The 27986-nt window shown below is 39.5% G+C and overlaps 1 protein-coding gene across 3 annotated transcripts in view; it reads right to left on the reverse strand.

Annotated features, from left to right (window-relative positions):
• LOC140478893 (chloride channel protein 2-like) overlaps positions 1 to 27986 on the reverse strand; it is a 609305-nt gene that overhangs the window by 79672 nt on the left and 501647 nt on the right. For all 3 annotated transcript variants that reach the window (XM_072572491.1, XM_072572492.1, XM_072572493.1), the window contains 2 exons: positions 14066 to 14199; positions 6344 to 6534 (listed from right to left, as the gene is read on the reverse strand). In XM_072572491.1, the coding sequence (XP_072428592.1) occupies positions 6344 to 6534; positions 14066 to 14199 (325 nt within the window). The remainder of the gene's footprint in view (positions 1 to 6343; positions 6535 to 14065; positions 14200 to 27986) is intronic.

A 27986-nucleotide genomic window follows, 5' to 3' on the forward strand; every position in this document is an offset into this window, starting at 1 on the left:
CCTCTCTCCACATACTTCTGAGGTCCCTTCCCTCACCTCTGCCCACCCCTGATGAGGGATTGGCCTGAAATAATGACTTTCCTGCTCCTCGGATGCTGTCTGACCTGCTGTGCTTTTCCAGCTTCACATCTACTGACTCTGGCTTCCAGCATCTGCATTCCTTACTGTCTCCTAGTCATGGAGACACGGTTACTAGGAGATCAAAATCGAGAACTACATATTTGTGGGATGTGACTTCTCAAAAGTACAAGCAGGAAGGAAAGAAGAAAAGGTTGGGAAGGTGTGGAGGGAGGAAAGTGAGTGAAATTCTCTAGCTGATACTGGAGAAAAGTACTAGGGAAACTAATGAGGCTAAAGGAATGTAGATCCCTTGGACATGATGGGTCATATCCTTGGATATTAAAGGAAGTAATGCAAAGGTAGCAGATACATGGGTAGTAATCTTCCAAGAATTCTCAGAATTCTGGAAAAGGCTTAGAGTATTGGAAATCTGTCAATGTAATTCCCTCATTTAAAAAGACAGGCTGAAAAGCAAGTGTCTACAGGCCAGTTAGCTTAACATTTGTCTTTGGTAAAATGTTAGAGCATTTAGAATATATAATATAATCAAACAGAGTCAACATGCGTTCATCAAGAGGAAATCAGGCCTGACTAATGACAATTGTTTTGAGGAGGCACCAAGGTAGTTTGATAAAGATTCCTAGAAGGTGTTTGATAAGGCACTCCACATAAGGCTACTTAATAAGGTTAAAACCCAAGGTTTTGTGGGTATATTAGCATGGATAGCAGATAGGCTAACTAATAGAAGACAGAGTTGGGATAACGGTGTTCATTTTCAGGATGGCAACCTGTAACTATTGGATGGCCAAACAGATCAGTGCTGAGGCCACAATTATTTCGGTAAAAAATAATCGCCATTACTCCTGAAGGAGCAGAGGCTTGTTATTTCATTAACCCAAATACCACCACACCTCAGGCAAGGGGAGAGGTTGAGAGGACAGGATCTTCATGGTAACCTCAGCCAGTCCAGGAATTGAACCCACGCTGTTGACGTTATTCTGCATCACAAGCCAGCTGTCCAGCCCACTGAGCTTAAAGGCAGGAAATTGGAGTTAAGATTTATCAGATCAGGCATGAATGACAGAGCAAACTTGATGGCCTTAATGACTACTGCATTCCTCTGGATATTTCAATCTAATGTCTTATGGAATACAACGTGGGAAACTGTGAGATCACACACTTTGGTAGGAAGAATAGAGGCATGGACTATTTAGTAAATGGGGAGAAAATTCAGAAATGTGAAGGACAAAGAGACTTGAGAGTCCTAGTTCAGGATTCTCTCAAGGTAAATTTGCAGATTGAGAGAGTAATTAGGCAGGCAAATACAATGTTGGCCTTTATTTCGAGAGGACTAGAATATAAAAGCAGGGATGTACCTCCAAGGCTTTGTAAGGCTCTGGTCAGACCACATTTAGAATATTGTGAGCAATTTTGGGCCCCATACCTCAGAAAGGATGTACTGGCCCTGGAGCGGGCCCAGAGGAGGTTCACTAGAATGATTCCAGGAATGAAAGGCTTGACAAGTGAGGGACATTTGGGGACTCTGGGTCTATACTTGATGGAGTTTAGAAGCATGAGGGGGAATCTAAGTGAATACTGAATGGCCTGGATAGAATTGAAACTGGGAAGATGCTTCCATTAGCAGGAGAGATTGGGACCTGAGAGTAAAGGGAAGGGTCTTAGAATAAAGGGAAGATACTTTAGAACAGAGACGAGGAGAAAATTCTTCAGCCAGAGAGTGGTGAATCTATGGAGTTCACTGCCACAGAAGGCCATGGAGGCCAGGTGAATTTAAGATTTGGAGATGCCGGTGCTGGACTGGGGTGTACAAAGATAAAAATCACGCAACACCAGGTTATAGTCCAACAGGTTTAATTTGAAGCACACTAGCTTTCGGAGCGACACTCCTTCATCAGGTAATTGTCGCTCCGAAAGCTAGTGTGCTTCCAATTAAACCTGTTGGACTATAACCTGGTGTTGTGTGATTTTTAACTAGGTGAATTTAAGACAGAGACAGCTAGGTTCTAGATTGTCAAGGGGATCAAACGTTACAGGGAGAATGGATTTGAGAAACAGTCTCAATGGGCCAAATGGTCTAATATCTGCTCCGATATCTTATGGTCTTAAGTTCAAAGCAAATAGCCTATAGAGTCACTTTAGCTGCTATAACAGACAAAGTTAACTTAAATATTAAATAATGAAGTTTAGAATCAGAAATGGTGGAATGAGATGGCAGGGAGGGAGGTATGTAGAAAACTAAACTAAAAGAATTAGGGAGATCATACTGAGAAAAGATATATTTTTCCTTCAATTTCTGAGTGTTACACAAAAGGCATTGTTAGATTATAATCTCCTGAAAGAAAGCCAGCCTATTTTGAATGACACTCACGATGTTTAGGAAAGGGATATTGGGAGTGCTGAGATTACCATAAAATGGAGTACTGAGTGATATTGTTTGCTCCATAGGTCACAGTTTTATTGAAATTAAATGCAATGTATCCTGGTGCCTGGCGAACCTATCATGCAAACAGTTCATAACAGATCAAGGAAGACATGTTAAAAGTGATCAAACTTGAAATTCTATTCACAGACAAAAAGGAGTATTTAGATTTGTGAAAAACATCAGTCCTATTAGTGTCATATACTATACTGAATCAATTTCCATTCTGGTGGTTAATCAGTGTTATTCATGAATTATTACATAAGCTTGTCAAGCACCACAGTATTTTTTGTTTCATATCAATGTATTTGTACTTCTTGTGTTAACACCTCCAGTTGGATATTTCAGTGAGTTATACAGCTGCCTCCCAATTCCACAATAGATTTATTTGGTAGCAATACATTCATCCAAGTAAAGAAATTTGCTGACACTGATGAAATCGTTTCCTGGCAGTGTGGGTGGAACAGAATAATTAAGAGCAAGGTAGAAGACTTCATTATCTATTCTAAGCAACAACACCCACCACAATGGAGGTGTTAGACTTTGGATTCAGTGACTTCTGACATGGAATATGTATCAAAATTAACAAAATGTTCCAAAAATCATGCATCTTTCAATGAAGTACTTTTTGAACCAAAGTCACTGTTGTAATACAGTGGCAGCAAGTTATGCCAGAGAAGTCCTACCAATAACAACATGTTCTAAAATTATTAAACACAATATTGAGTCCTGAAGGCTGTAATGTCTCTATGTGGAAGGTGAAATGTTGTTCCCCCAGCTTGCATTGAGTCTTGCTGGAGCACTGCATCAGGCCTGGCATGGGAACACAGTGGTGTGTTGAAGTGTTAGACAACTAGAGCATCAAGGTCATTTTCTGGACATGATGTAAAGCGGTCACCCAGACTGCATTTCATATCCCCAACGGACAGACCACATTGTCAGCAGCTAGCTAATCTCCATTACTGACATGGATTAAGAGATTAATGTTGAGTGACCTACTGGGTGAATTCACTTGTTTGTCATTGAATAGGGATCTTTAATACTTGAAAAGGCAGGCATGATTTCAATCTCTGACAGAACAACGTCTCTTCAGTACTGCACTGGAATGTCAGTCAAATTACCTTTTCAAATCTTTCAAATGAAACTTAAACACTCAAATGTCTGCCTTGGAGATAAGAGTGCTACTATTAAATGTAAAATCCAAGGCTAGGTATCATCTTCATGTTCCACCTCTTACACGATCCAGAAGGGAGCTCTCAATTTGAATTAAACTTGAAATTCCCTGTTCACTAATCAGGAGGAGTTTTTTTTTGCTGATAATTAAAGATGGAGTTGCAGAATGGTTGTTTTGTTAAAAACAGGATTTGACTAAATTTCAGTGCCATTGATCCTTACAATCTAAATAGTTTATTGCAAAAAAAAACAAGGTTTGGTCAATGTCTGAATATTCACTCCAAGGTTCAGGGAGTGCAAAATGAGGACAATTCCAGGCACCACAAACCCAACCAAGTAAAACTGTGTGACTTTGGAAAGACCTGGGAGGATGTCACATGCAGAGGTGGGCAGGGTGGAAGGTACACTCAGGTAAAAAGAAAGTATGGACCAAGTTCATGTACTTAACAAGAATTCCTACTTGTTGCAAAAAATATTCCAGTTCAGATAAATAATTATGAACCGTGGACCTGTAACTCTACATGTTAAAACGCTGACCTCCTCACAACGCTCCTCAACACACAGACTGACGCACAAAAAAATGTGTGTCATGGATGGAGGGAAAGACTGGGAAGGCAGTTCAATAGTTCCTGTCCACAGATCTCACTGTGATTATCCTTTTAGCTTGTTATGACCTATGGCTTCTCAAATCTCCATCTCCTGGTATTTTCACTTGCCTGCAGAAAGCATAGGGTGCCTGATTCACACTTTTACAGTTTCTGATTTATTGGTTAAGAGTCACAGCTCACAGGAACTGAGGAGGAAAAATAAGATGACTTTCTTTTTTACTTTTTTCTACTGCAGAGAAAATGACACCTCCTTCGTTTTCAGAGGTCTGATGGTTTCTGCCCAAACTTTCACACAAGCTGTTCTGCTACTTGGGAGCCAATTGCTGGTAGAAGGTCTTTCTGATCAACAGCTGGTCACTATTACCAGACCAATCAACTACTTTTTGCTAGCTGAATCTCCCTTTATACATGTCTCCTAAATCCAACTCATCTGTAGTAACATCCCCACTCCTTGAACAAACACCAGTCCAAACAGCACTTAGAATGAGAGTTAGGCAACTTGCTTTTAAAATGTGCAGTGATTCTTTTCCACTATCCTTGATTTTAAAACAGTACCATTTCCATTTCTAGCCATAATAAAAATACAGAAAACCAACATGATATAGACTTTACACTTACCTTTCGCAAAGATGCCTCACGACCATATCCAAAAGGGGTACTTATCTCACCAAGAAAGTTGCTAGCAGCGTTAGGCTTTCTGCCACCAGATCTAAACTGCACAAGTTGTGGTTTGGCCATCCTTTTTATCAGATCACTCTGATGTAGTTAACTTTAACATGTGTAGTGGGTTCCATTAACTGTAGATGTGAAATCAGAAACCTTCCCAATGATCCCCCTCCCTCTCCAACAAAAATGGCAGATGCCATGTTTGGAGACGGTACTACTGGATTTTGGTGGATACTACCATTTTTTGTAAAGTGGGAGAGGCTCTCTACCTGCATGAAAATTCAGGCCATGGTATCGGCTCTGTATCTATCAACAGCATTGTCAATTCTGAGTAAGTAACTTGCGAGTTGAAGTCCCACTGCAAAGGCCAAGCATTAAAATCTAAATTGCCACTCCAGTGCAGTATTGGGGAAATGCTACATTTTCAGAGGTATCACCTTTCAGATAAGACATTACGTGGATGCTCTTGGTGTTCTCTTAGGTAGTTGTAAGTGATCTCATGGCACAATTTTGAAGAATAGGAGAATTAAACTGACCAATATTTACCACTTAATCCACAACAAAGAAATTGTTTATCTGGTCATGACCACATGGTCATTTGTGGGAAGATGATGTGCACAATTAGCTTTAGTGCTTTCTATGTTACAACAACTTATATTTACTTGGCACCTTTAACATAAAAAAAAATCCAAGGTGCTTCATTGGAACACAATAAGACACTATAATAACCACAAAGTGATTTTAGGTCAGATGACTAAAACCTGGATCAAAGAAATCAGATTTATGGAGTGATGTTAAAAAAGGAAAGAGAGACAGAGATGTGTAGGGAGAGAATTCAAGTGCTTAGAGACCAGCCAATTAAAGGCAAACTAACCAATGATGCAGCCATTAAAAGTAAATACTCAGGAGTTCACAATTAGATCAGCAAAGGGACCTTGGAGGGATTGTGGGACTGGAAGAAGCTAGAGATACAAAGAGATGAAACCACAGAGAGATTTTAAAACAAGGCTAAGAATTTTAAAACAAGGCTAAGAATTTTCAAATTAAGACTTTTTTTGACTGGTGGCGAGTTTAGGTCAATGCATATATTGGTAATCAGTGTTTTGGACTATTTTTCATCCTTCTCACATGTTAGCATTTCTGAAAAAGCCAACATTTGTTTCCTATCTCTAACTTCATTGAGAAGGTGGTAGACAACCATCAGTTTGAACTGCTGCAGTTCATCTAGACTCTTAGACATGAAATACACTATATAAATACAAGTTGCTTTCTTTTCTGACTGTTAAAATTAATGAGTGTATCTGTAAGACGAGATCCAGAGATAAATGGATTGGTCCTACATGAATTATGAATTCAGTGATCAAAAAGCTTCCTCATCTCTGCTTCAACCTCTCACCTCAAATCTGACCCCAGGATCATGCACATCTTTGATTCCTTCATCAATAATTCGGTGGCTGTCTGCATCCATTTTCTTCTCGGTCTGAGCTTTCTCTTTCAGGTAGTCCATCCTCCTCCGTCGACTCAACTGATTATCAATAAGAGTTTGCAACTGACTCCTTTCAATGGAGCCCAGCAGAATCATGGAATCTAAAGGCAAAAGCAGTTCCAACAATTCATTACATATTTACAGACAATAAATCCAGCACCTTGAACACTGAAACACACTTGATTAACTTCAACAATCTACAATTGTTAAGGTCAGACATCGGCAATCACCCGCTTCCATGTTTTCACATTTGTTTTACCAACATAATCCAGCAGATAAGCAACAATGATAAGATAAACAAAACAGATTATCTTAAAAGTCATTGTGTTCAGAGTGCCTTGCAATTGTTAAATGAAGATAGAAAGGTTTCACTTCATTCAGCTGTAAGTTAGAGCATACCATATTCAGAAAGGAAATGAGTATTTACTTTAAGGTGTTACTTTGTGCAATGGTAAGACTACTTCCAGCTGGATAAATCTTATACCAAAGAAAGATTATAATACAGGAACTCTGCAATCACATTGTTCAGTTTTCAAAACTGAATAGGAGTTCATAGCAAAAAGTATGCAAACTGCATATGTTGGAAGCAACAGTCATCTGTTTTAATTTGGAATATGAAGTTGATTAATCAATGTCACAGTTAAGATTGTACAAACTGCTAACCTGCAGAGCTAAGGAACTGCTTTGTTTACATTCATCAGTAGATCCGCTTGTTTACCTTCTAGAACTGTACCAACAGTGATTTATGAAGTTAACTACTAGTCTGCAAAATCATTGTTCTTCTAAATTATTTAAAGGCTTCTGAGCCTTGCCCTATGCTTGCAGTGTATTGCCCATCAAGCTACATATAACTAATTGTCTCGCTCTATAACAGAGAGATGTGCCTAGTCATAGAAACAGTGGAACAGGAATAGGCCATTCAGCCATTTGGGCCTGCTCTGACATTCAATATAATTATGGTTGATCATCCAACTTAGTGCCCTGTTCCTGCTTTCTCTCCATACCCTTTGATCCCTTTAGCTCTAAGAACTATATTTAACTCCTTCTTGAAAATATTCAATACTTTGGCCTCAACCACTTTCTATGTTAGAGAATTCCAGAGGCTCACCATTCTCTGGGTGAAGAAATTTCTCTTCACCTTAGTCACAAATGGTCAATTCTATATCCTTAGATGTAACTTCTGATTTTGGACTCTTTGGTCATTGGAACCAACCTTTCTTCATTTCCCCTGTCTGGTTCTGCTAGAATGTTATAGTTTCTATGAGATTGCTCCTCTCATTCTTTTAAAATCCAATGGACGTAGATCTAAATAACCCAGTCTGTTTCCATATGTCATTCTGACACCTCAGGCATCAGTCTGGTAAGCCTTTGTTACATCCCTCCAAAACCAGAACATCCTTATTCAGGCAATGAGACCAAAACTACACACAATACTCCAGTGTGTGGTTTCACCAAGGACCTATCCAACTGCAGCAAGACATCCCTACTCCTCTACTTGAATTCTTTCCTATGAGGGCCTATGTACCATTCACCATCTTCACTGCCAGCTGTATCTCCATGTTTAGATGAAATAGATGGTGATCATCTAGAAGGACAACCAGGCCTCACTGCACCTTCCCCTTTCCCAAAATAATTTTTTTCAGATAATAAACCATTTTCGAGGTTTTGCTCGAAGTTAATAGCTTCACATTTATCCACATTATACTTCATCTGCCATGCATTTGCCCAGTCACTCAACTTGTCCAAATCACACTGAAGCATCTCAACCTTCTCCTCATAGTTCACGCTCCCATCCAGCTTTGTGTTGTCTGCAAACTAGGCGATATTACATTTAGTTCTCTCATCTAAATCATGCATATATACTGGGAATACCTGGGGTACAAGTGCTGATCCCAACGGTATCCCACTGGTCCCTGACTGCCACGTAGAAAGTGACCTATTTATTCCTACATTTTGTTTCTTTTCTGCCAACAAATAGTCTATCCATGTCAGTATACTAATCTCAATTCCATGCATTTGAATTTTACATGCTAATCTCTTATGTGGTACATTACTGAATGTCTTTTGAAAGTCCAAGGAAACCAAATTCATTGGCTATCCCTTATGAACTTGACGAAATCCATCCTCAAAAAATTCCAGTAGATTTAGAGGGAAATCAGGAGGGCAAAAAGGGGACAAGAGATAGCTTTGTGAAATGGAGTTAAGGAGAATCCAAAGGCTTTTATAAATACAGAGAGGACAAAAGGGTAACTAGGGAGAGAATAGGGCCCCTCAAAGATCAACAAGGTGGTTTTTGTGTGGAGCCGCAGGAGAGGGGGGAGATACTAAATGAGTATTTTGCATCAGTGTTTACTGCGCAAAAGGACATAGCAGAGAATATAAGGAAATAGATGGTGACATCTTTAAAAATGTGCATACTACAGAGGAGGGAGTGCTGGATGTCTTGAAATGGATAAATCCCCAGTACCTCATCAGGTGTACCCTAGAACTCTGTGGGAAGTTAGGGAAGTGATTGCTGGGCCTCTTCTGAGATATATGTATTATCAATAGTCACAGGTGAGGTGCCGGAAGACTGGAGGTTGGCCGACGTGGTGCTACTATTTATGAAAGGTGGTAAGGACAAGCCAGGGAACTACAGACCAGTGAGTCTGACGTTGGTGGTAGGCAGGTTGTTGGAGGGAATCCTGAGGGACAGGATGTATATGTATTTGGAAAGGGAAGGACTGATTAGGGATTGTCAACATGGCTTTGTGCGTGGGAAATCATGTCTCACAAACTTGACTGAGTTTTTTGAAGAAGTAACAAAGGATTGATGAGGGCAGAGTGGTAGACGTGATCTATATGGACTTCAGTAAGGCATTCAACAAGATACCCCATGGGAGACTGGTTAGCAAGGTTAGATCTCATGGAATACATGGAGAACTAGCCATTTGGATACAGAGCTGGCTGAAAGGTAGAAGACAGAGGGTGGTGGTGTAGGGTTATTTTCAGACTGGAGGCCTGTGATCAGTGAAGTGCCACAAGGATTGGTGCTGGGTCCACTACTTTTTGTCATTTACATAAATGATTTGGATGTGAGCATAAGAGGTATAGTTCGTAAGTTTGCAGATGACACCAAAATTGGAAGTGCAGTGAGCAGTGAAGAAGGTTATCTTGGATTACAACAGGATCTTGATCAGATGGGCAAATGGACTGAGGAGTGGCAGATGGCACTTAATTACTGCATTTTGGAAAGCAAATCTTAGCAGGACTTATACACTTATACACTTAGTGGTAAGGTCGTAGGGAGTTTGCTGAACAAGGAGACTTTGGAGTGCAAAGTCATGGCTCCTTGAAAGTAGAGTTGGAGGTAGATAGGATAGTGAAGACAGCGTTTGATATGCTTTCTGTTACTGGTCAGAGTATTGAGTACAGGGGTTGGGAGGTCATGTTGCGGCTGTACAGGACATTGGTGAGGCCACTTTTGGAATATTGTGTGAAATTCTGGTCTCCTTCCAATGGGAAGGATGTTGTAAAACTTAAAAGGGTTCAGAAAAGATTTACAAGGATGTTGCCAGGGTTGAAGGATTTGAGCTATAGGGAGAGGTTGAATAGGCTGGGCCTGTTTTCCCTAGAGCTTCGAAAACTAAGAGGTGACCTTATAGAGGTTTATACAATCATGAGGGACATTGATAGGATAAATAGACAAAGTCTTAATCCTGGGGTGGGGGAGTCCAGAACTAGAGGCATAGTTTTAGGGTGAGAGGAGCAAGATATAAAGAGACCTAAGGGGCAACCTTTTCACGCAGAGCGTGGCACGTGTATGGAATGAGCTGCCAGAGGAATGGTGAAGGCTGGTACAATTGCAACATTTAAATGGTATCTGGATGGGTACATGAATAGGAAGGGTTTGGAGGGATATGGGCTGGCAGGACGAGATTGGTTTGCATGGTCGGATTGGACTGAAGGGTCTGTTTCCATGCTGTACATCTCTTGCTTGTAACAAAATCTGGAAGCTATTCTTCCTGCAATAGGCACCTGGACCAGTGAATAGGATGGGAGCATGAAGATGAGTAGAATGGTGCTTGCATGGCAATTGAAATAGGAAATATAGAGGTTTCCCTGCAGTTAGAATGAGGTATCACATAGGAACATGGCACACTAAACACCATCATTAAATTGGTGTCATTGGTGAACAATGATCACCTTGAACAATGATAAATTTTAGCTTTTTCCCTTTCAGTTCTAGTTTCTCTCTGTCATTATCTACAGGACTTCATAGGTCACACAAAAGCTGCTGGGGGAGATGGTCAATGCCTCCTCAGAGGAGATTGGGCACACTGAGTGAAGCATCATTATACAGCAGACATGCAGCTTCTACTGGGCTAGGTACACAAACCTCGGTGGGCCACCAAGAGAAGTTCTGGATTTCTCACATGGTGAAGTACACATCACGATTAGGAACTGCTACTAGAGACCGGGATGACAATGAGCAGTCCTTGTCAGAGGATGCAGGACACTTTTGGATACAGCTGCTGTGTCCTTCAGGGTTGGGGTTCCATGAAGCAGACAATTCCAGGGTGACAGCAGAAAAAGTGTAAACTTCTGTCACCATTTTGACAGTCTCAGTTCACCACTGGGAAAAGGTTAGAGGACCCAGTCTCTAAAATACAATAGTATCCCTGAAAAGTGAGGCCAGGCAATTGGAGGTAAGTCAGCCTTCACTGATGACCTGCACACTAAACATGTCTCTCTAAACATTTACACAGGACGGATAGAAAGTATTATTTTGGAAATTCAGTGCCTCACTGAACTGCAACAAAATGCTCTCCAGTTCTAGGCCAATAAGGACTTACAGGTGGACCATGAAAGGGAAGACCTTTGATTATTTCCTCCTGCCTTCATTCAGAGTCCCCCAGCCATCTGCAGTCCTGATGCCAAAGTCTGGCCCTGCCCTAGTGTACACAAGTTAGTCTTTTGTGGGGACTTTATGGGTCTCAAACCCAGGAATGTCAGCTAAGAGTACAGGAATGAGCAGTCCGTCTCTAGCTCAGCTGAATCCATAGGGGTCATACTGTGTAGCAGTCACAGGAAAAGGAAGGGAAGGACCATACAGTTTCTCTGGGAAATCACTTCAGTGTTTAGAACTCTGACACTGTCTCAGTTTCATTACCAGTGAGCCATAAACTTTATTTCAAGTCTGTTTCTCCTTAACCTGCCAAATGGCAACAAAATTAAGAACCTTTTTGTACTCAACACTGCAATCCGCAAAGCAGGGTACCTTAAAAATCAATACAGTAATTTGGATGAAAGTCTCTTTTTCATCACTGAATTATACCTTTCTAATCTAGTACTTGTAACCTTGGCCCTTCCCCTTAGTTTAAATCAATGTGGTCTGTCATCACTTGTTCCCCAACCAAAGGAGAGATAGTTCTCTATCTCCTGCTGAAAACCATGGTCATTTAAAAAGTCTTTATTACATCTTCTCCAAGCATTTTCTGCTGCAGGGGAATTATTCCAAGAGGCTATTCTTTGTTTCACCTGGCAGGCATCCATTGAAATTGGCTGGGTATCTTTGTACCGATGTTTTGAACGGATTCTGCTGGTTTCATTTTCAACCTCCAAATAGGTGTTCCACCTGAAATCGGGGGAATCCTTCTCTAAATATGAAAATGGAATTTAATGTGTAATTATCATATATGGGAGGATGTTAAGCCTGAGAAGAAGGTGAAAGAAGTACTTTTTGTTCTGATTTTGCTTGTAGAGATGGAGTAGGGGTAGGAGTGTTCCTCCAAGACCCACAGGGAACACCTGTCCAGTGACCCACCCTATTACTAGTGACTTTTTTTTCACCTTCTGGCAACATCCTGTTGCCTGAAACTCAGTCCTGTCCTTTCGGTGGCAGTTGCTACTTGCCCATTTCAGATGGGCACCTGAATTCTGGACATTAAAACTTTCCAAGCTTCATGCTGCCAAGGCTAGGGGCATTTGGCTTTCTCTTCACCCCCATGTCCCTCACCCACCAACCAACTAAGTTCCACTCTTGGTTAAAATTTAGTCTCTGAAGATTCCACTAAACTTGAAATCTCTCATAATTATAGTTTCCCTTTCTTGGCTTCCCATCATGGTAAATCACCAACTTTTCTGAATAAGCTATCAATAATTGCATGCTGTACTTTGTGGTCTTACCAATTTTATGCATGAGTTTTGAATTTCAGCTTTACTGTTGACCTCAATGCCACTACTTCGACGGCATAAAATAATTGATTCGTTAACATCAGAAAGGATACCCTGTGCTGCCATCTGAACCTAAAATGTAGCTTGTACCCTGACAATTATTAAACTCAAGAATTATATCCCCTTCACTTCAAACAACTATCAATTATAGGAGACAGGGGTTTTCTAATGGCAGTTCAAGGTTGAAGTCCTGCTGAGGTGAAAATTTATCGCACCCCTACCCCCGCCACTGGCTTCTTGTAGGTCAAGATTGAGCTCTTGTAACTCACTTCAAACTTATACCGTCTCAATTTCCACAACAACCTAAATTGCCACAGGAGAAGAAAGCTAGAGAACAGCTAATCACACCTTTTGTGTAACCAATTAACTACCCATTGTTTGTTCAATCTGGTCCACAGTGAAAGTACCAAATAAACAACTTTAAATAGCTCTCACTATTGAGCAGAACTAGATTAAAAAAAACAAACTGAAAGTATCATAAAATACATAAACGTTGCTTGTTAAGTATAATGATGCCAAAAGAGCTCCACTGTTTACAGAACTGAACACAAATTAAGAGGCCAGCAAATGGAACTATTAGATTTTACTTACAGGGATAATTTTAGCTATTGTTATTGCACAGAATCAGCAATGTCAAAACCACTGATCATGCATGTGGCCATAGTCTAACCAGACTATAGGGCTACTCTCTCATTAGAGACAGAGAGAGAGAGAGAGAGAGAGAGAGAGAGAGAGAGAGACTGGTAGTGATTTAATCTGAGGGCCACCATACCTCAGGCGAGGGGAGAGGCTGAGAAGGAGTGTCCCCCACAGTAACCTCAGTCAGTGATGGCAAATGAACCCACGCTGTTGGCATCACAGCATCACAAACCAGCCGTCCAGCCAACTGAGCTTAACTGACCCCCACCACGACCCATACTCATTACATGAGATGATATCACAGGCATCAGATCATATAGCAACCAGGTCATTCCAAAGGTTCAGTGCCAAAATTTAGTATGATCCCCCTAGCATTTCAGGTAAAAACGTACATGTGGCATAGATTTTTGCTCTGTACTATAAAAGATTTTTAAGGTTGATTTCACAGAAAGAACAAGTTTCCTAGGTAACAAAGCAAAAAATTCTGAAGCTGCTTAATTTTACTTCAGATAAAGAGCTACTATTAAATCTCCAATTTTGTGTCTTTTAATATCTATTCTGAACAAAGGTGATTTCCAGATTGACAAGTGTGGATAATGATCCTGTCGATGAACTCCACTTTTTGAAAGAATGTTAGAGCAAACCAAATCTTACATCCAAAGAAATACAATTAGCCTGAATTCATACCCTGAAGTTAAAGCTTGACTCTTTTAGCACAGAGAAGTATGCCTCATTCTTGAGCATATGTCACAAATTATTAAAGTCTATTTTTCTTACCTGCTGACTCAACAAGAGGAAGGTGTTTGAGTTTTGTGCAGTGAAGGAGATCTTGCAGGTCTCTATACTTGCAGTTTACAATGACAAAGTGGATGTCTCTTACCATTATGTCTTCAACACGAATGTTATATTTCCTTAAAAAAAAGGTATTTCAATAAACAAAAAAAGGTATTTCAATAAACAACAGTCTGTTCAAAATAGTATTCTCTCTGCTTGAAATCAACAGCATTCAGCATGTTTATATCTGGTGACAGCAAAACTAAGGCACCGAAAATTGTTTCATGATATACATTATTTTAGTGTGTTTGACTGAATTTCCTCTCTATTATAACAAAGCATAACCTTAAATTGGCATTAGGCTGCTTATGACTGAATTTAGGGAGTGTTGCTTTGTGTAGATTTGGAACTCTCTATAGCCAAAAAGTGATATATTTTCAAATGGGAGATCCATAGGCCTTTTTTTTTTAAACTGGGGTATCAATAGTTATTAAGGCAAATAAAAAGAGTTAAGATACAGATCAACCATTATTGGAACTGCAGAACCGGGTCAAGGGCTAACAGGTTTGTTTCCATACTCATATTATTTGCTAAAACATATTTCAGGAGCAAGACAAACTCAGATGGATGGCCTGTGTGAAATCCTACTGGTGAATTTATGGGATCCATTTTCAGATGTCTTGGCATGACGCCAAAAAGCAACAGTTTCCTGTTGGATCAGTCTCTTCAAACCAAGTTCCCAGCATACAGGGAAGGTACTAGGTCTGGCCCATTCAGGAATTCTTTAAGTGGAGGCGGCCAATAAAGTCAAGTAACATTCCTGACTTCACTGGCGTTCCAATTACCCTATTCTCCTGTACCTGACTCCAACAACCCCTTTCCTTTCCAGAATTTTGACAAGCGTACTGCTCGTGAGGCAGAGGCCCCTAAATTTATTCTCTCTCATTGGGTAAGATGCGAATAGCAGTGCAGCCAGTGCCAGCAACTTACTCTTATCATTCACATGAACCTAGAGGATGAATTCCTATACATGCTCATGATTTGGAGATGCCGGTGTTGGACTGGGGTGTACAAAGTTAAAAATCACACAACACCAGGTTATAGTCCAACAGGTTTAATTGGAAGCACACTAGCTTTCATGCATGCTCAGGCCACCTGGGTCATAGTGCCTGCCTGCCGTGAGGAAGAAATGACTAGACTACATATTACTTCATAGACACATAACCCACAGTATTATTTTAAGGATGTACACTAAATAGGTTAATGCTGGATAAGGAATGCGAATCGAATGTGTTAAGGGTTTATTTGGGAAGTTAATAGTTTGGAATTCAACCCTTGAAAGTTTCGACAGTTCCCTTTTCCCAGAATTTGGGTCACCTGATGTACATCACCTGCACATTTTGTCATTGATACTGCTATTACTGATAGTCAGGATACAACTAGTCATTCATTATATTCAACTGAAATTATTGAACTTTAATTCTGACAAGTAATAACATTTCCTGAAATAATCAAACAAAGCAAACTACTGTGGATGTTGAAAATCTGAAATAAAAACAGAAAACTCAAGAACTTCTCAACGGGTCAGGCAGTATCTGTGGAGGGAGAAAGATTTAGAGTTTCAGGATGAGATGATTGCTGACAAAAGGTCACCCTGACCGAACACGTGAAACCTGCTTCACTCCACAGATGCTGCCTGACCCGCTGAATATTTCCAGCATTTTTCCATTTTCTGAAAAAAATTCAATCAATACTCGCAGCATTTGGCAACAGATAACTTTATGATTTGTTAACCTATTTAAAAATCTATTTATGTCAGTGTACTTATACTTCTGACATGGAGATCTTTAAATCAATTAAATATCACAACATAGGTACCAAGTACAAAGTGCAAATAGCACAGATTTAATCATCAGAAAATACCAGTGACATGTTGTTTACTGCTTTTCTTTCAAAACAACACGGGGCTGAATTCTCACTCTCACAGAGGTGGGTGGCTGAGTACATACCCATTTTCAGCTTGTGTGTCAGGTACTGGAATCATCATTCCCCCCAGCCCATCTTCCTGAAGCTGATATGAGGTTTAGAAAGGCCACTCACACACAAGCAGTAGCTAGCTAATCAATGTAACTTAAGGGCAGAGGCTGACTGGAACTTAGCATTCTAGCCAGGTTTTGAGGCTATCCCCATCCAACTGGTCCCTGTTGAAGCCACAAATCATCCTGTAATTTGCTCTACCTCTACAATGGTGGATGGGTTGATAAATTTATGTTTTAACGTAAACATTTTTAAAGTTGCAGACTGGACACCTCAAGATGAAGATTCCTCTCTCTCCTACCAAATTGATAGCTGGAGCTGGGTGGCCTCCTATTGGTCTCCAGTTGTGAGAGCTCAGACACCACCTATAATTGAAAAGCAAGCATGTCCTGTGGACACTAACTGCCCAGTCTAGGAAATCTCTGCCTGGGGACTGGTGCAGGATTGTAACATTTTAACCAGGCAGGCATTTTTTTTTATAGCATCTCAGATCTCAATGTCAGATTTAAATTTGATTGACACAAACTGTCCATTACAATATAATCCACGATATGTTTCCTCATATGATAGCTCCTTAACTGAAGCCTTAAACTAAAGGCTTCATTGATAAGGAATTCATGATTTTCCTGGCTCCCACTTAGCTGAAGCTTTCTTTGCTGACAGGTCTTATATATTGCTCTCTCCTTTGTTAGCTTCCTCTCACCTCTTTACCCCAGCCCATCTTGCAGCCTCCTGCTTCCACATCCTTCTTGCAGCTCCCTCCTCCACTGCCTGGCCCTGGTCTGGTAAAAACCTTGAAAGGCCCAGCTCCCAGTAAAAACTGCAGAAGGCCCACTACTGGCATCCCAGGCCCCCAGCCAAAGGAAGCTTTTGTTGTAAGCTTTTGAGTTGCAACCACAGGAAAGAACCTCCTAAGATCAAAGAGGCAGCTCATCACTGATTCTGCCCATTCTACGAAGTGGGATAATTTTCCTTCTACTTATTGTCCTGTGATTGCATTTTCCAGGGTGTTTTAGGGAAGTTTTGGATGAATTCATTCTCTGGCCCTCTCCCTAGTGTATTTTGAGTCTTGATATACAGATTAGTGACAGCAGCCAATGTACAGCACAATGTTCAGCTGACAGTTCACACAGCTTTAGGTTATGTCAAGGGTTTTAAGAGATTACAAATCACTTATGGAAAGCTGAATACAGAAAACCTTCAAAGAATAAAGAATGGAACTCAGATAATTCCAGGCTGAGGACTGCTTGTGTTCAATAGCTCCACTAGATTTAATAGGTATTTACAGTATGAGCAGATAATGTTCAAGATTGTAATGTAGTTATATATTAAAAACAAAATATACCATTATAACATACATCACAACCTTCAGGAAAAGAAGTACTTCTTGTTGATGAATAAAATGTTGTTTGAAGTCAGTATTTCCATATGCTACACAACAGACATGCCAAACACTGAACAAAGGATTGTGTTTGTGATCAAATAATCGTTCAATAATACCACTTTATCAGTTTATTTGGAATACCAAGTGAAACTATACATTCCTGTTCAGATGATTGAAGATTTCTCAGCAGAAAAGACAGGAAGGCTACTTAAGTGGTGGTCACTAAACTTTAGAATTGAATAGACATTTTTTTTAAACTCTGCCTCGTAAAGTCCATGGTTAGAGTGGTACAGGAAATGCACAGCAGGTCAGGCAGCATCCAAGGAGCAGGAAAATCGACATTTCGGGTAGGAGCCCTTCATCAGTTCTCATTTTTGCCTCGTAAAGACCATTTCTACATTTTTGTGATTTTTAAAACTGTGGGCTGAAATGAGAAAGAAATGCTATAAAATCAGTGTTTTCAACTGGTCATGTTTTGAAAAGCTGGCAACCTGACAGATTTGCCGAGCATTGTGTAAACAGCTGTTTGAACTGAAGTGGTTGCAGATGAATTGGAGCAGATAGTTTGTGTATAGACGTAGCTGGACAGCAACAAGAAGTTGGCTGATTTATGGACTAGTGATCAGTTACCTGTTACTGAACAATCTGAGGACAAGATAGAAAGCGGTGTTTTGACCTCCATCAGATCAGAAACAGTGTCTCTGTTCTCTGCAGTCAAAACCCATTTTAAACCTGAAGAAAACCAGTTCATCTTTTCTTCAGCAGTTGTAAGCTGTGACTTTTAACTGAGAAATTAGAGATCTTTTATCAGTGATCCAATCACCTTGTGTCTCTTGTAAACCAGTGGATGTAGCCAAGGAAAGACAGAAAAGGGATGTTTTGACCATCATAAGAATCATCTTGGCAACCCTTGAATAGGAACTACCAAACTGCCTTCAAGGTGTGCCTGTGCCCGTGTATATATATATAAAACACTGATTTTATAGCATTTCTTTCTTATTTCAGCCCACAGTTTTAAAAAGGGAATTAGAGATTAAATTTGTAGTGCTATACAGTAACTGTTAGCAGTTGGCTAAAGCCTAATTATCTTGATACATGCTTTTTATCCATTTGGATCCATAAATAAGGCAAATTGGGGAATTCTGTGCACTTATTTTAAAATATCTTTAGCTTTTGTGACAACTCCAGGAATAGCAGGGCTTGATTTCCAGTGTGTTACCTCAGTGAATCGTGACAGCCTGGAATTAATATGATGCAAAATAATAGGATGAAATAACATGGTGCTCAATTGTTTTCCATTCTGTGTCCAAGTCGGTCCACATGTGGTCACTGAGTCATAGAGCCAGAGAGATACAATCTCTTATTTGTTCTTAAGGTTTAAACATTCAGAAGTTAATGCAAAGTAAATTAGCCAGACACTTACTAGCTTAGATAATCACCACTTCCAGTTTGATTAATCATGCTTTATTAGAAGTAGGTGCATAGACATTTTTCACTGTCATATGTTTCTGTCACCATTTGAAAGATTGTACTTTCACAAACTAATATATTGGATTTTAAAGTATATTTTAATTTTTCAGAGGGAGTCAATAAAGTACCGCACAAGTGGTTGTTACACAAGAGCAGGGCTCATGAGATTAGAAATAATAGAGTAGCAATGAATAAGAATTGGTTAGTGTATGAGTAACAGAGGCTGGGATTCTGTCACAATGATGAAGGTCTCATCCACCAGTTGAGGAAACAGCAGAGGATTCCTGTCAGCTCCACAGTGGGTAGTGGGGGATGGAGAGAGTTGTAGGAGGGGGAATTGATAAAATGAAATAACATGAATACACACAGATGATCACTGCTTGAGTTTCAGCATGGTTGAGGCAGGTATGGGGGAGGGTGGTTGGGGATGTGGTAGCTGGACATTAGTGGTCCATCTCTGCTTGCACCCCCATCCCCACCACCACACCCTCGCCTCAAATACCAATCGGCTCATAAATGAGAATGATTAACATCTGTCACCAGGAAACTGGCACAGGGCTTCTCCTTCAATTAAGATAAAGTCTATTGCCATGTTTCCAACCATAAGAGATTTCATTAAGTCCAACTCAGAGGGTAGGATTACGTAGGTCACTCTTGGGTTGGGGGGCTGAAGCAGTGCTGGCAGAATCAATGCTTGGGCCTCAGCTAATTCCAATTAACACCAAAAGTTTAGATGCTGCAAATACACAGTCTGACAGCATTTATGGAAAGAGAAAGGGTCTTCCCATTTTCAGACTAAGTCTGAATGGAGCAGTGATTAATTGAGAGAAACCTCCCCCCAATTATTATGAGGAATCCAGCCATATCTTTTGCCATATAGGCAGCTGATTGGTGTTTGAAAGGCTTTCAACCATATCAGGACTGCGACTGAGGAAGTGCTAGCTGTCAAAAGGTGCCAACCAATCAGAGTTAGGCAGCTCTAGCACATGACAATGCCATGGATGAGGTTGTAGCTACTGTTGTACAACACCTTCAGTGCACCGAGGTGGAGAAGTTACCATAGGAAAGGCAAGTGAAATTAGGAATAGAAGTTGCACGGGTTAAGGGATGCAGGTAGGAGGTGGTAATGGGGTCTGAAGCAAGGTTGACAGAGTTTGGTTTGCAACCATCCTCCTGCCCTCTGTTGAATCTCTGGATTGTGCATGGATTATTGCAGAACAAAGGAGACCATCCAAGCCCCCTTCCTCAGCTGACTGCCTATTCACAATGGGTAACCCTGTCAGGGAGGCTAGCACTCTCTGTACCAACAGAAGCTGAGATAATTGCAGCCTATGCAGGAATAGGCTATCAGGTCATTAATTGTGCTTTTAAGGACAAGGAGACCAAGTTTGGACTTTCTAGAATTTAATGCCGTTAAAGGGCAGTAACATGTTGCGTTTTCATTATACCATTATCCCATGTAAGTAAGTTTCCTTCCTGCCTCCGGGATCAACAGCCCCACAGTACTGGTTTTCACCCCATGTTTTAGCTTTTAATGGGATATCTGTTCTGATAGAAGTTTTTCATTAATTTTCTTTCATTTAGAGAGAATACCCCAGCCTTTTCAGTTCCTCTGCATTACTGAGTTCCCTTATCCCTTGTGTAATTCTGGCAAATCTATACAAGGCCTGGAGATCTTTCTAAAATGTGATGTTAATGGACACAAAACCCCAGCTGAGGCACGATCAATGACCTATAATAGTTCATCATAACTTCTTTATGTTGTCCTTATCCAAACCTCATTTCAAAACTGTTGATGTTGCTTGCAAAGATCAGCTTATTTTCTCAATATAGTCCCAGAACTAAAAGATTTCCTTTGCTGGTGTCACAGTAGCTATGTCTTTTTTGTATCCCTGCCCAGAAAATCCTGTCTCCAAAACTTTCAAGGTAATAATATTTGAGCCACATTCTGAACAACTAACCAAAATAAATTTCTTGCATCTACAAAAAAACCAGTTTATGCTGGGTAATTCTTATTGGTTACTTAGCAACAACATGAGTGCTTTTGTATAGAAGGCAGTAATACATCTACTAGAGACAGTCCGTTAAACAATACAGATAAGTGAAATGGAATCACTCTTAGAATAAAAAAACTAAACACTTATCGTAGTAAAACAATATGGAAACAGCATTGGAATATTGAAATTGATTTCGTAACAAACACTAGCAAGCTAATACATTTTGGTGAAATTAGTAATACTGCCTCCACAGGCTTGTCAACGCTGTTGATCTAATAGTCAGCCAAAAAGTTAATTTAGCAATATTCTGCATGATGGATTTCACTACTTTAGGAGCAGAATCTTCCTAGGCCATTATAATAACATCTATGGTGAGAAATTTTGGAAATCAAGTAAGATATCCAATGAAACCCTTCTCCACATCAAGAGCAAAAAGTTGCATTTTCAGACCAAGTCTTGGACATTGGGCCAACCTTCTCACTAGTGAGTGGTGACAGGCCTATTAATGGGGAGTATCGATCATTATAACCCTCATTACTACCTCATTAGTATACCATTCTTGCACCCACTAGGTAGAAAGTAAATGCTGAGAACTCATGACGTGAAAATCTGAGGGTTCATGTGCTTCAAGCACATGGCCATATCTCAAAATCTAAGAGAAGTATGCTCAGTCAAGCCCAGGAAACACTCTTCATTTAGCAGATCAAGTCAAGGGTAGTCGGGCAGCTAGTCTAAGTGGTCAGTGTCAGGGGTCTGTACCTTCACAATCTGGGGAGTGGGTCAGTCAGTTTTGTGGGTCCGGCGCAACCAGTCTGGGGACTCATGGTAATATAGTCAGGGAGCTGTGCACATAGCAGTCAAAGGTCTAGTCACTCATTGTTTGAGGTTATCATTTAAGGCATGTTCTGTCCTGGGAGTGCATCTACTAAAAGTTAAGGGGGATTATCAGGGGCCAATTGAGATGGAGATTGTGGAACTTTGTTGTGAGGGTTGGAGTTATAGTGCTGGGATGCAGAGGGGACTATAATGCTGAGATCGGTGGGGGCAACTCAATGTACAAGTTTTAGGGGGAGGCGATAGTGCAGTGATATTGTAACTGGTCTAATCATTCAGAGAAGCGGGTAATGTTCTAGGTACCAGGGTTTGAATCCCACCATGGCTAATGGTGGAATTTTGAATTCAATGAAAATCTGGAATTAATGATCTAATGATGATCATGAAACTCTTGTCAATTGGTATAAAACCTTGTCTGGTAATTATCGATCATATGAGTTGAGTCAAAAATAACTTCTCCTGATCTCATCACAGCCTTGGTTCAAACATGGACAGAGTTGAATTTCAGAGGTGAGGTGACAGTGACAGTGTCCCTAGACATCAAGGCCACATTTGATCAAGTGTGCCATCAAGGAGTCTGATAAAAAATAGTTATTGGGAATCATGGAGAAAACTCTGTTGGCTAGAGTCATACCTGGCACAAAAAGAGATGGTTGAGTTTGCTGGAGGTCAGTCATCTCAGCTCAAGGATATTTTTGCGGGCATTCACCAGAGTAGTGTCTTAGACAAACTGTCTTCAGCTGCATCATCAATGACCAGCCCTCCATCATATAGGTCAGAAATATGGATGTTCACTGATGATTGTACAGTGCTCAGCACTATTAATTACTCCTCAAATATTGAAGCAGTCCATGTCGAAATGCAGCAAGTCCTGGGCTAAATAGTGGCAAGTAAAATTCATGCTGCACAAGTGCCAGGCAGTGACAATTTCCACCAAGGAAAAGTCATCCCTTCATATTCAATGGCATTACTGTCTCTGAATCCCTCACTATCAATGCACATTGGCCAGAAATTGAACTGCACTAGCCAAACAAATACAGTGACTACAAAAGCAGATCAGAGGCTAGGAGTTCTATCAATGCGGGTGCATTTATGTGGGAGGGAGTCCACAATTGTAAGCGGCACCATAGGATGACAGTGCATTATTCAATCTGGTATGTTTTGCTTGATAGTGAATGCCACACCTCCTGACTTCCCAAAGCCTGTCCACCATCTACAAGGCACAAGTCAGGAGTGTGATGGAATACTCCCATTTGTCTGAGTGATGCAGCTCCAAACAACAATCAAAATCTGTCACCATCCAGGACAATGCAATCCTCGACTGGCACCCTCCCTCCACCACTGATACTCAGTAGCAGCAGTATGCACCTTCTACATAATGCAATGCAGAATTTAATTAATGCTCCTAGACAGCATCTTCAAACCCATGACAATTATCATCTACTTGGACAAGCACAGCAGATACATGGGAACACCAGCACTTGCAAATTTTTCTTGATTACACTCACAATCATGACTTGCAAATATATTGCTATTCATTCATTGTCAATGGGTCAAAATTCTGGAATTCCATCCCTAACAGAATTATGGGTCTATCTGCATCAAGAGGAACTGGGTAATAAATGCTGGGCCAGTTGCTGACATCCGCATCTTATGAATTAAAAAAAAAGGCAACAGATCATTGGAGGGGTTGGGGCGGGTGCATTTATGTGGGAGGGAGTCCACAATTGTAAGCAGCACCATAGGATGACAGTGCATTATTCGATCTGGTATGTTTTGCTTGATAGGTCTGGGCTGGTGAATGTGCAGGAGGGAAGGGTAAACTGTGCAAATGAAGACTCAAGTAGATGGGTTGCACGGGGGCTTATGGAGGTACAGAGGCTATGGGTTTGACAGAGAGGTCTATCAAGAAGAGGATGTTTATGTTTGGGCATTCACCAAGATGGAGAAGTTGAGCCTGAGTCTCTCTGTTCGAGGATTGACCAATGTTGCCTTCCATTGTGCTGAAACAACAAATGCATAAAGGAGATAAAGACGGCTGAGAGCACACCTGAACTGGGTGGGATGAGTACATCACTCTGAGGGAAGGGCTTTTTATTTCAACCAATGAGCTTTTTTATCACTTTTCAAAAATACTGAATTTAATAGGGTATTGAGTTCCAAAATTAATTGTGAAATTAAAAATCAAATAAAATTAACATGCTTATTGTCATAATGACCCTCTGTGGCAACAACATTTGGTTTGTTGAGAGGATGATTTTCCTCACCAAAAAACAGATGAACTGCTCATTAGCATAATGTTATTTGTGGTACCTTGCTATGTGTAAATTGGTTGCTGTTTTCCTGATATCACAACAGTGATTACATTTCAAAAGGACTTCATTAGTTGTGAAGAGCTTTGGGTTATCCTAAACTCTTGAAAGGGCTAAAGAAAATCTTTCATTTTCAATTGTTCATTCAGTTGCTAACTAGCACTAGAAGGAGAACAAATGTATGCATATTATTTTATGCAAATACACTAGAAATAGATTTGTATGTTCACATCAGTTATATTTGTATTTCAATAGTAAAATAGTTGAATAAACATATTTTTGTGAGGCTTAATCAATGTGATGCAGAAGAAATAATATAGGGTGAAACTTGTTTCTGACCCTAAACAGTTAACCATTACTCACATTATTTCAAGGACATAACAGATTGACCAGGCATTCCTTTAACATTTGACATTTAGATTACATTTGACAGAAATACAATTGAACATCTCTCAGAAGAACTCAGCTCAACAAATTATGTACATTTCTGATTTTACAGTCCAGAGCTTTATTAGAATCCTAGCTTTGTATGGTTCATACTAAAATATTGACACCATCTTGTATATTGCAAAATAATATTTTAGGTAACTGGTTCTTCAAAGTAAACCACTGCCATATACTTAATACAAACCTAATATAAAAATAATAATAAAATAAATAAAATAATATAAACAACATAATATAAATCCAAGGGAATTATAAGCTAAAAGAGTGATTTTTGTTTCAATTTCCCTACAGAAATACAACACAAACTGGGACATTTTTCAAATTTTTTCTACTATATTTAACTGAAAAAATCAGTCGAGGAAAAGGGAAACTACAATGCGTTATTTCTAAATGTTGCCTATAATGGGAAGGTACATTTGGCTTGGTTCAGTTGTTAACATTCATTGTTTTCGATCTATTATTTGTATGTAATTGTATGTCTGAGCCCATAGTCTAGCCTGATACTCCAAAGTGGAAAAACAACTGAAGGAATGTCACCTTGTTGAAAGTTCCACTGGATATTAAAATCTATGTGGCATTACTCAAAAGTCTTTGATGTCCTTCCAAAGTGAGATTGTACCATTGTCTAACACACATATAAAACATATGAATAATACTTCATCATTATTTACAATGAGTAAAATTCTACTAAAAACAATCTTTACATATATAGTGAGCTGCTGCCCAAAAATAATTTACCATGCGAAATACTTTAAAACCAAGATTTAATCAGGTAGCATATCAAGATTTAAGTAATTCCCTCCCAAGGATTTCAATAACTTTTGGAATGTGGTATTTTTAAGCAAAGTTATGTACATACTAACCCAGACATTCTTGAATAGGTTAAGTACAAATGGGTCTCTTAAGTCACTGTATGTACATGGCCACAAAGTTTTTGACAGTCCTGCATACTGAGATGAAACGGTCATGTATGTTGCAAATGTGTAATAATAACATTATATACTTTGCTACAAAGTGTAATCTCATTTTAGAAATGGACACAGAGGAACTTTTAAACTTGCTTACTAAGTCACTTGACTTCTCTTGTGGGTTAAGCTATGGTTAGAACAAGACCGTACTTACCTCATGAAGGATCACAAACAATATGCCTTCTAATTTTTGTTTTTGGTTGTGGACTTCCAAGGTCCATGCATGGCATTGAATTCCAAATCTGGAAGTTAATATGTTGGCAATGCCAACTACATTTAACATGCATGGAACCTTGGAATGGCCATGCAGCTACGAGGCTTACAGGGAACATCAATAACAAGAAACATTTGAAACCAAATGCATTTCCACAAGGGTAATCAGAAACTCAATGACAATGGCTTCCCTCAAGGCATCAATAGCTCTTCTTAGCTCACGAAACATGAAAGAATGGCACTGATTCAAGAAAATTGTGGAGGCAGTTAGCTATTAATTACCTTGGCTAGAAGACAATGATGGGACAATGCTCCAGACCTGAGCTAAATGAATATGCAATATGGAAGTACAATTTGATAATTTGGGATAATAGCCATGTCAGTTTTTGTACTGTATAAAGTCTGGTTGGAAACAGCCATTTTGTGTAGGTATCTCAGAAAAACGTGCGAAGACAGATCCAGGTCACACTCCTCAGCAGAACGGTGTGTGAGCAGTATGTAAGAGTTAGGTTTTTTTTCTGAAACCAGGAATCATAGAGAATGATGTCCAGAAATCAAAAGGAGAATGTTAAGTGTTACACTGGTACAATCAGCAAGGGAATGGGGCCTTCACTTGTTCCCAAAGCTACTCTACATACTCAGTTCATCTATTCAGTCAAACTGTGACTTTTTAAACTACATTCCACATTTATAAAATTACAGTTTGAGGATAGGTGATTGTTTGACACTCATTATCCCATCATTTATCATTAAAAACTCATTCACTGACTCTTAGCACACTTGGCCTAATATTTTTAACTGCTTTCCAGTGTGAAACTTTGTTCAAGTATTGTAGGTTCATGCAGTTGGAGTCATTTCAATGCTCACTCTATGAGTGATGAAGGCAATAATGCACCCTGTGGAGGAGCAGGGAATCTCTGACAGTAACTTGGATTTACACATGTGAATTCCAAATGGTGCTGTCAGATTTATTCCGTTATAACACTGAGTACCATTAACCTCAATTTTTCTTATTGCCAACTCCAACCCAACGAAACTATAATCACGTGCTCTTACAAATGTTACTTTTTCATTTTTCAATTACTATAGGATATCTTATAGCAATTTTCATTTTAGTTGCAGTATAACAAACTTTCATTTGAATTTACTACTGAATTATGTTTAATGTCTCCTTAGGGAGACATTAGTTCACACAAATAACCAATCATCAAATGTAAGGATAATTTTGAAATTGTAAGTGCTATGTTTCCTTACAGTGCTATTTGATGAATGTTTATAAAATATTATTGAGGTTTGTATAATTGACTGTTCAAAAATGTAATATTAGTTTTAAAAATGCCTGCTGTGCAAGTCAATATAAATGACAGCATCTTGTCTCAAAACAAACTCACAATGCTACAGAAAACCTTTAAGCTTTATAAACAGATGTCTGACAGATTTCAAATGGGCATCCATATTTAAACTGGCTTAGATTCTTGGGCAATTGAAATCAGATGTAAACATGACCTCAATGTAGCTCTAGATCCTGGGCTTATTCATTACTTCTTTCTGAAATTAAAAGTCATACTTAGGAAATCAATTACTAAAGCAGTTTTTATGGAGTTTAGAGCTCAGAAATATTTTGATCTGGCATCTGTATAATTTTCAATGCCTGCAACAAATAACTCACATTGACAGGAAGATATTAAATATTCAGGAATAAAAGTACATTTTTTTTCTCTTTCTAAAGCCTGAAATGACTTCTGTTACGTTTGCAAATATGTTTAACAATATTATTTCAAAACAAAAGCAAGCAAAAATGATTAAATAAAATATCATTTTGCATTTTCTCTCTTCATTTCCATGATCCAGAGTTTATCATATTATTGCATTTCATTTTCCTCTGGGGCAAGGGTGGGGAAACCTGCACCTTTGAGTTTAGTAAAGGAGTCAGGGGTTGGGTGTTTTCTATACAATTACTATATTTTCAGAGTTTCTGTACACCCATTAGTTAACAGTGACATTCAGCCAGTCATTCATTCCATTTCATTTAAATTCTGACAACCATTATCTATTTTTAAATAAATCAACATTGCCACAATTTGTATGTATGAAACTACTCTCCCAAGCAACTTAATTTCCTCATTTTCATGGGGGTCACTGTGATCTGTTGATTTTGAGAATGTTGGTTTTTACTACATTGGAAATGATTTGATGTAATGTCCTTCTCTACGAATTTCCCACCACATTGGAACAGCGATGGTTTAGAATACACACAGTTTC

This window comes from Chiloscyllium punctatum, chromosome 6 (assembly GCF_047496795.1).
Source record: "Chiloscyllium punctatum isolate Juve2018m chromosome 6, sChiPun1.3, whole genome shotgun sequence".
NCBI lineage: Eukaryota > Metazoa > Chordata > Chondrichthyes > Orectolobiformes > Hemiscylliidae > Chiloscyllium > Chiloscyllium punctatum.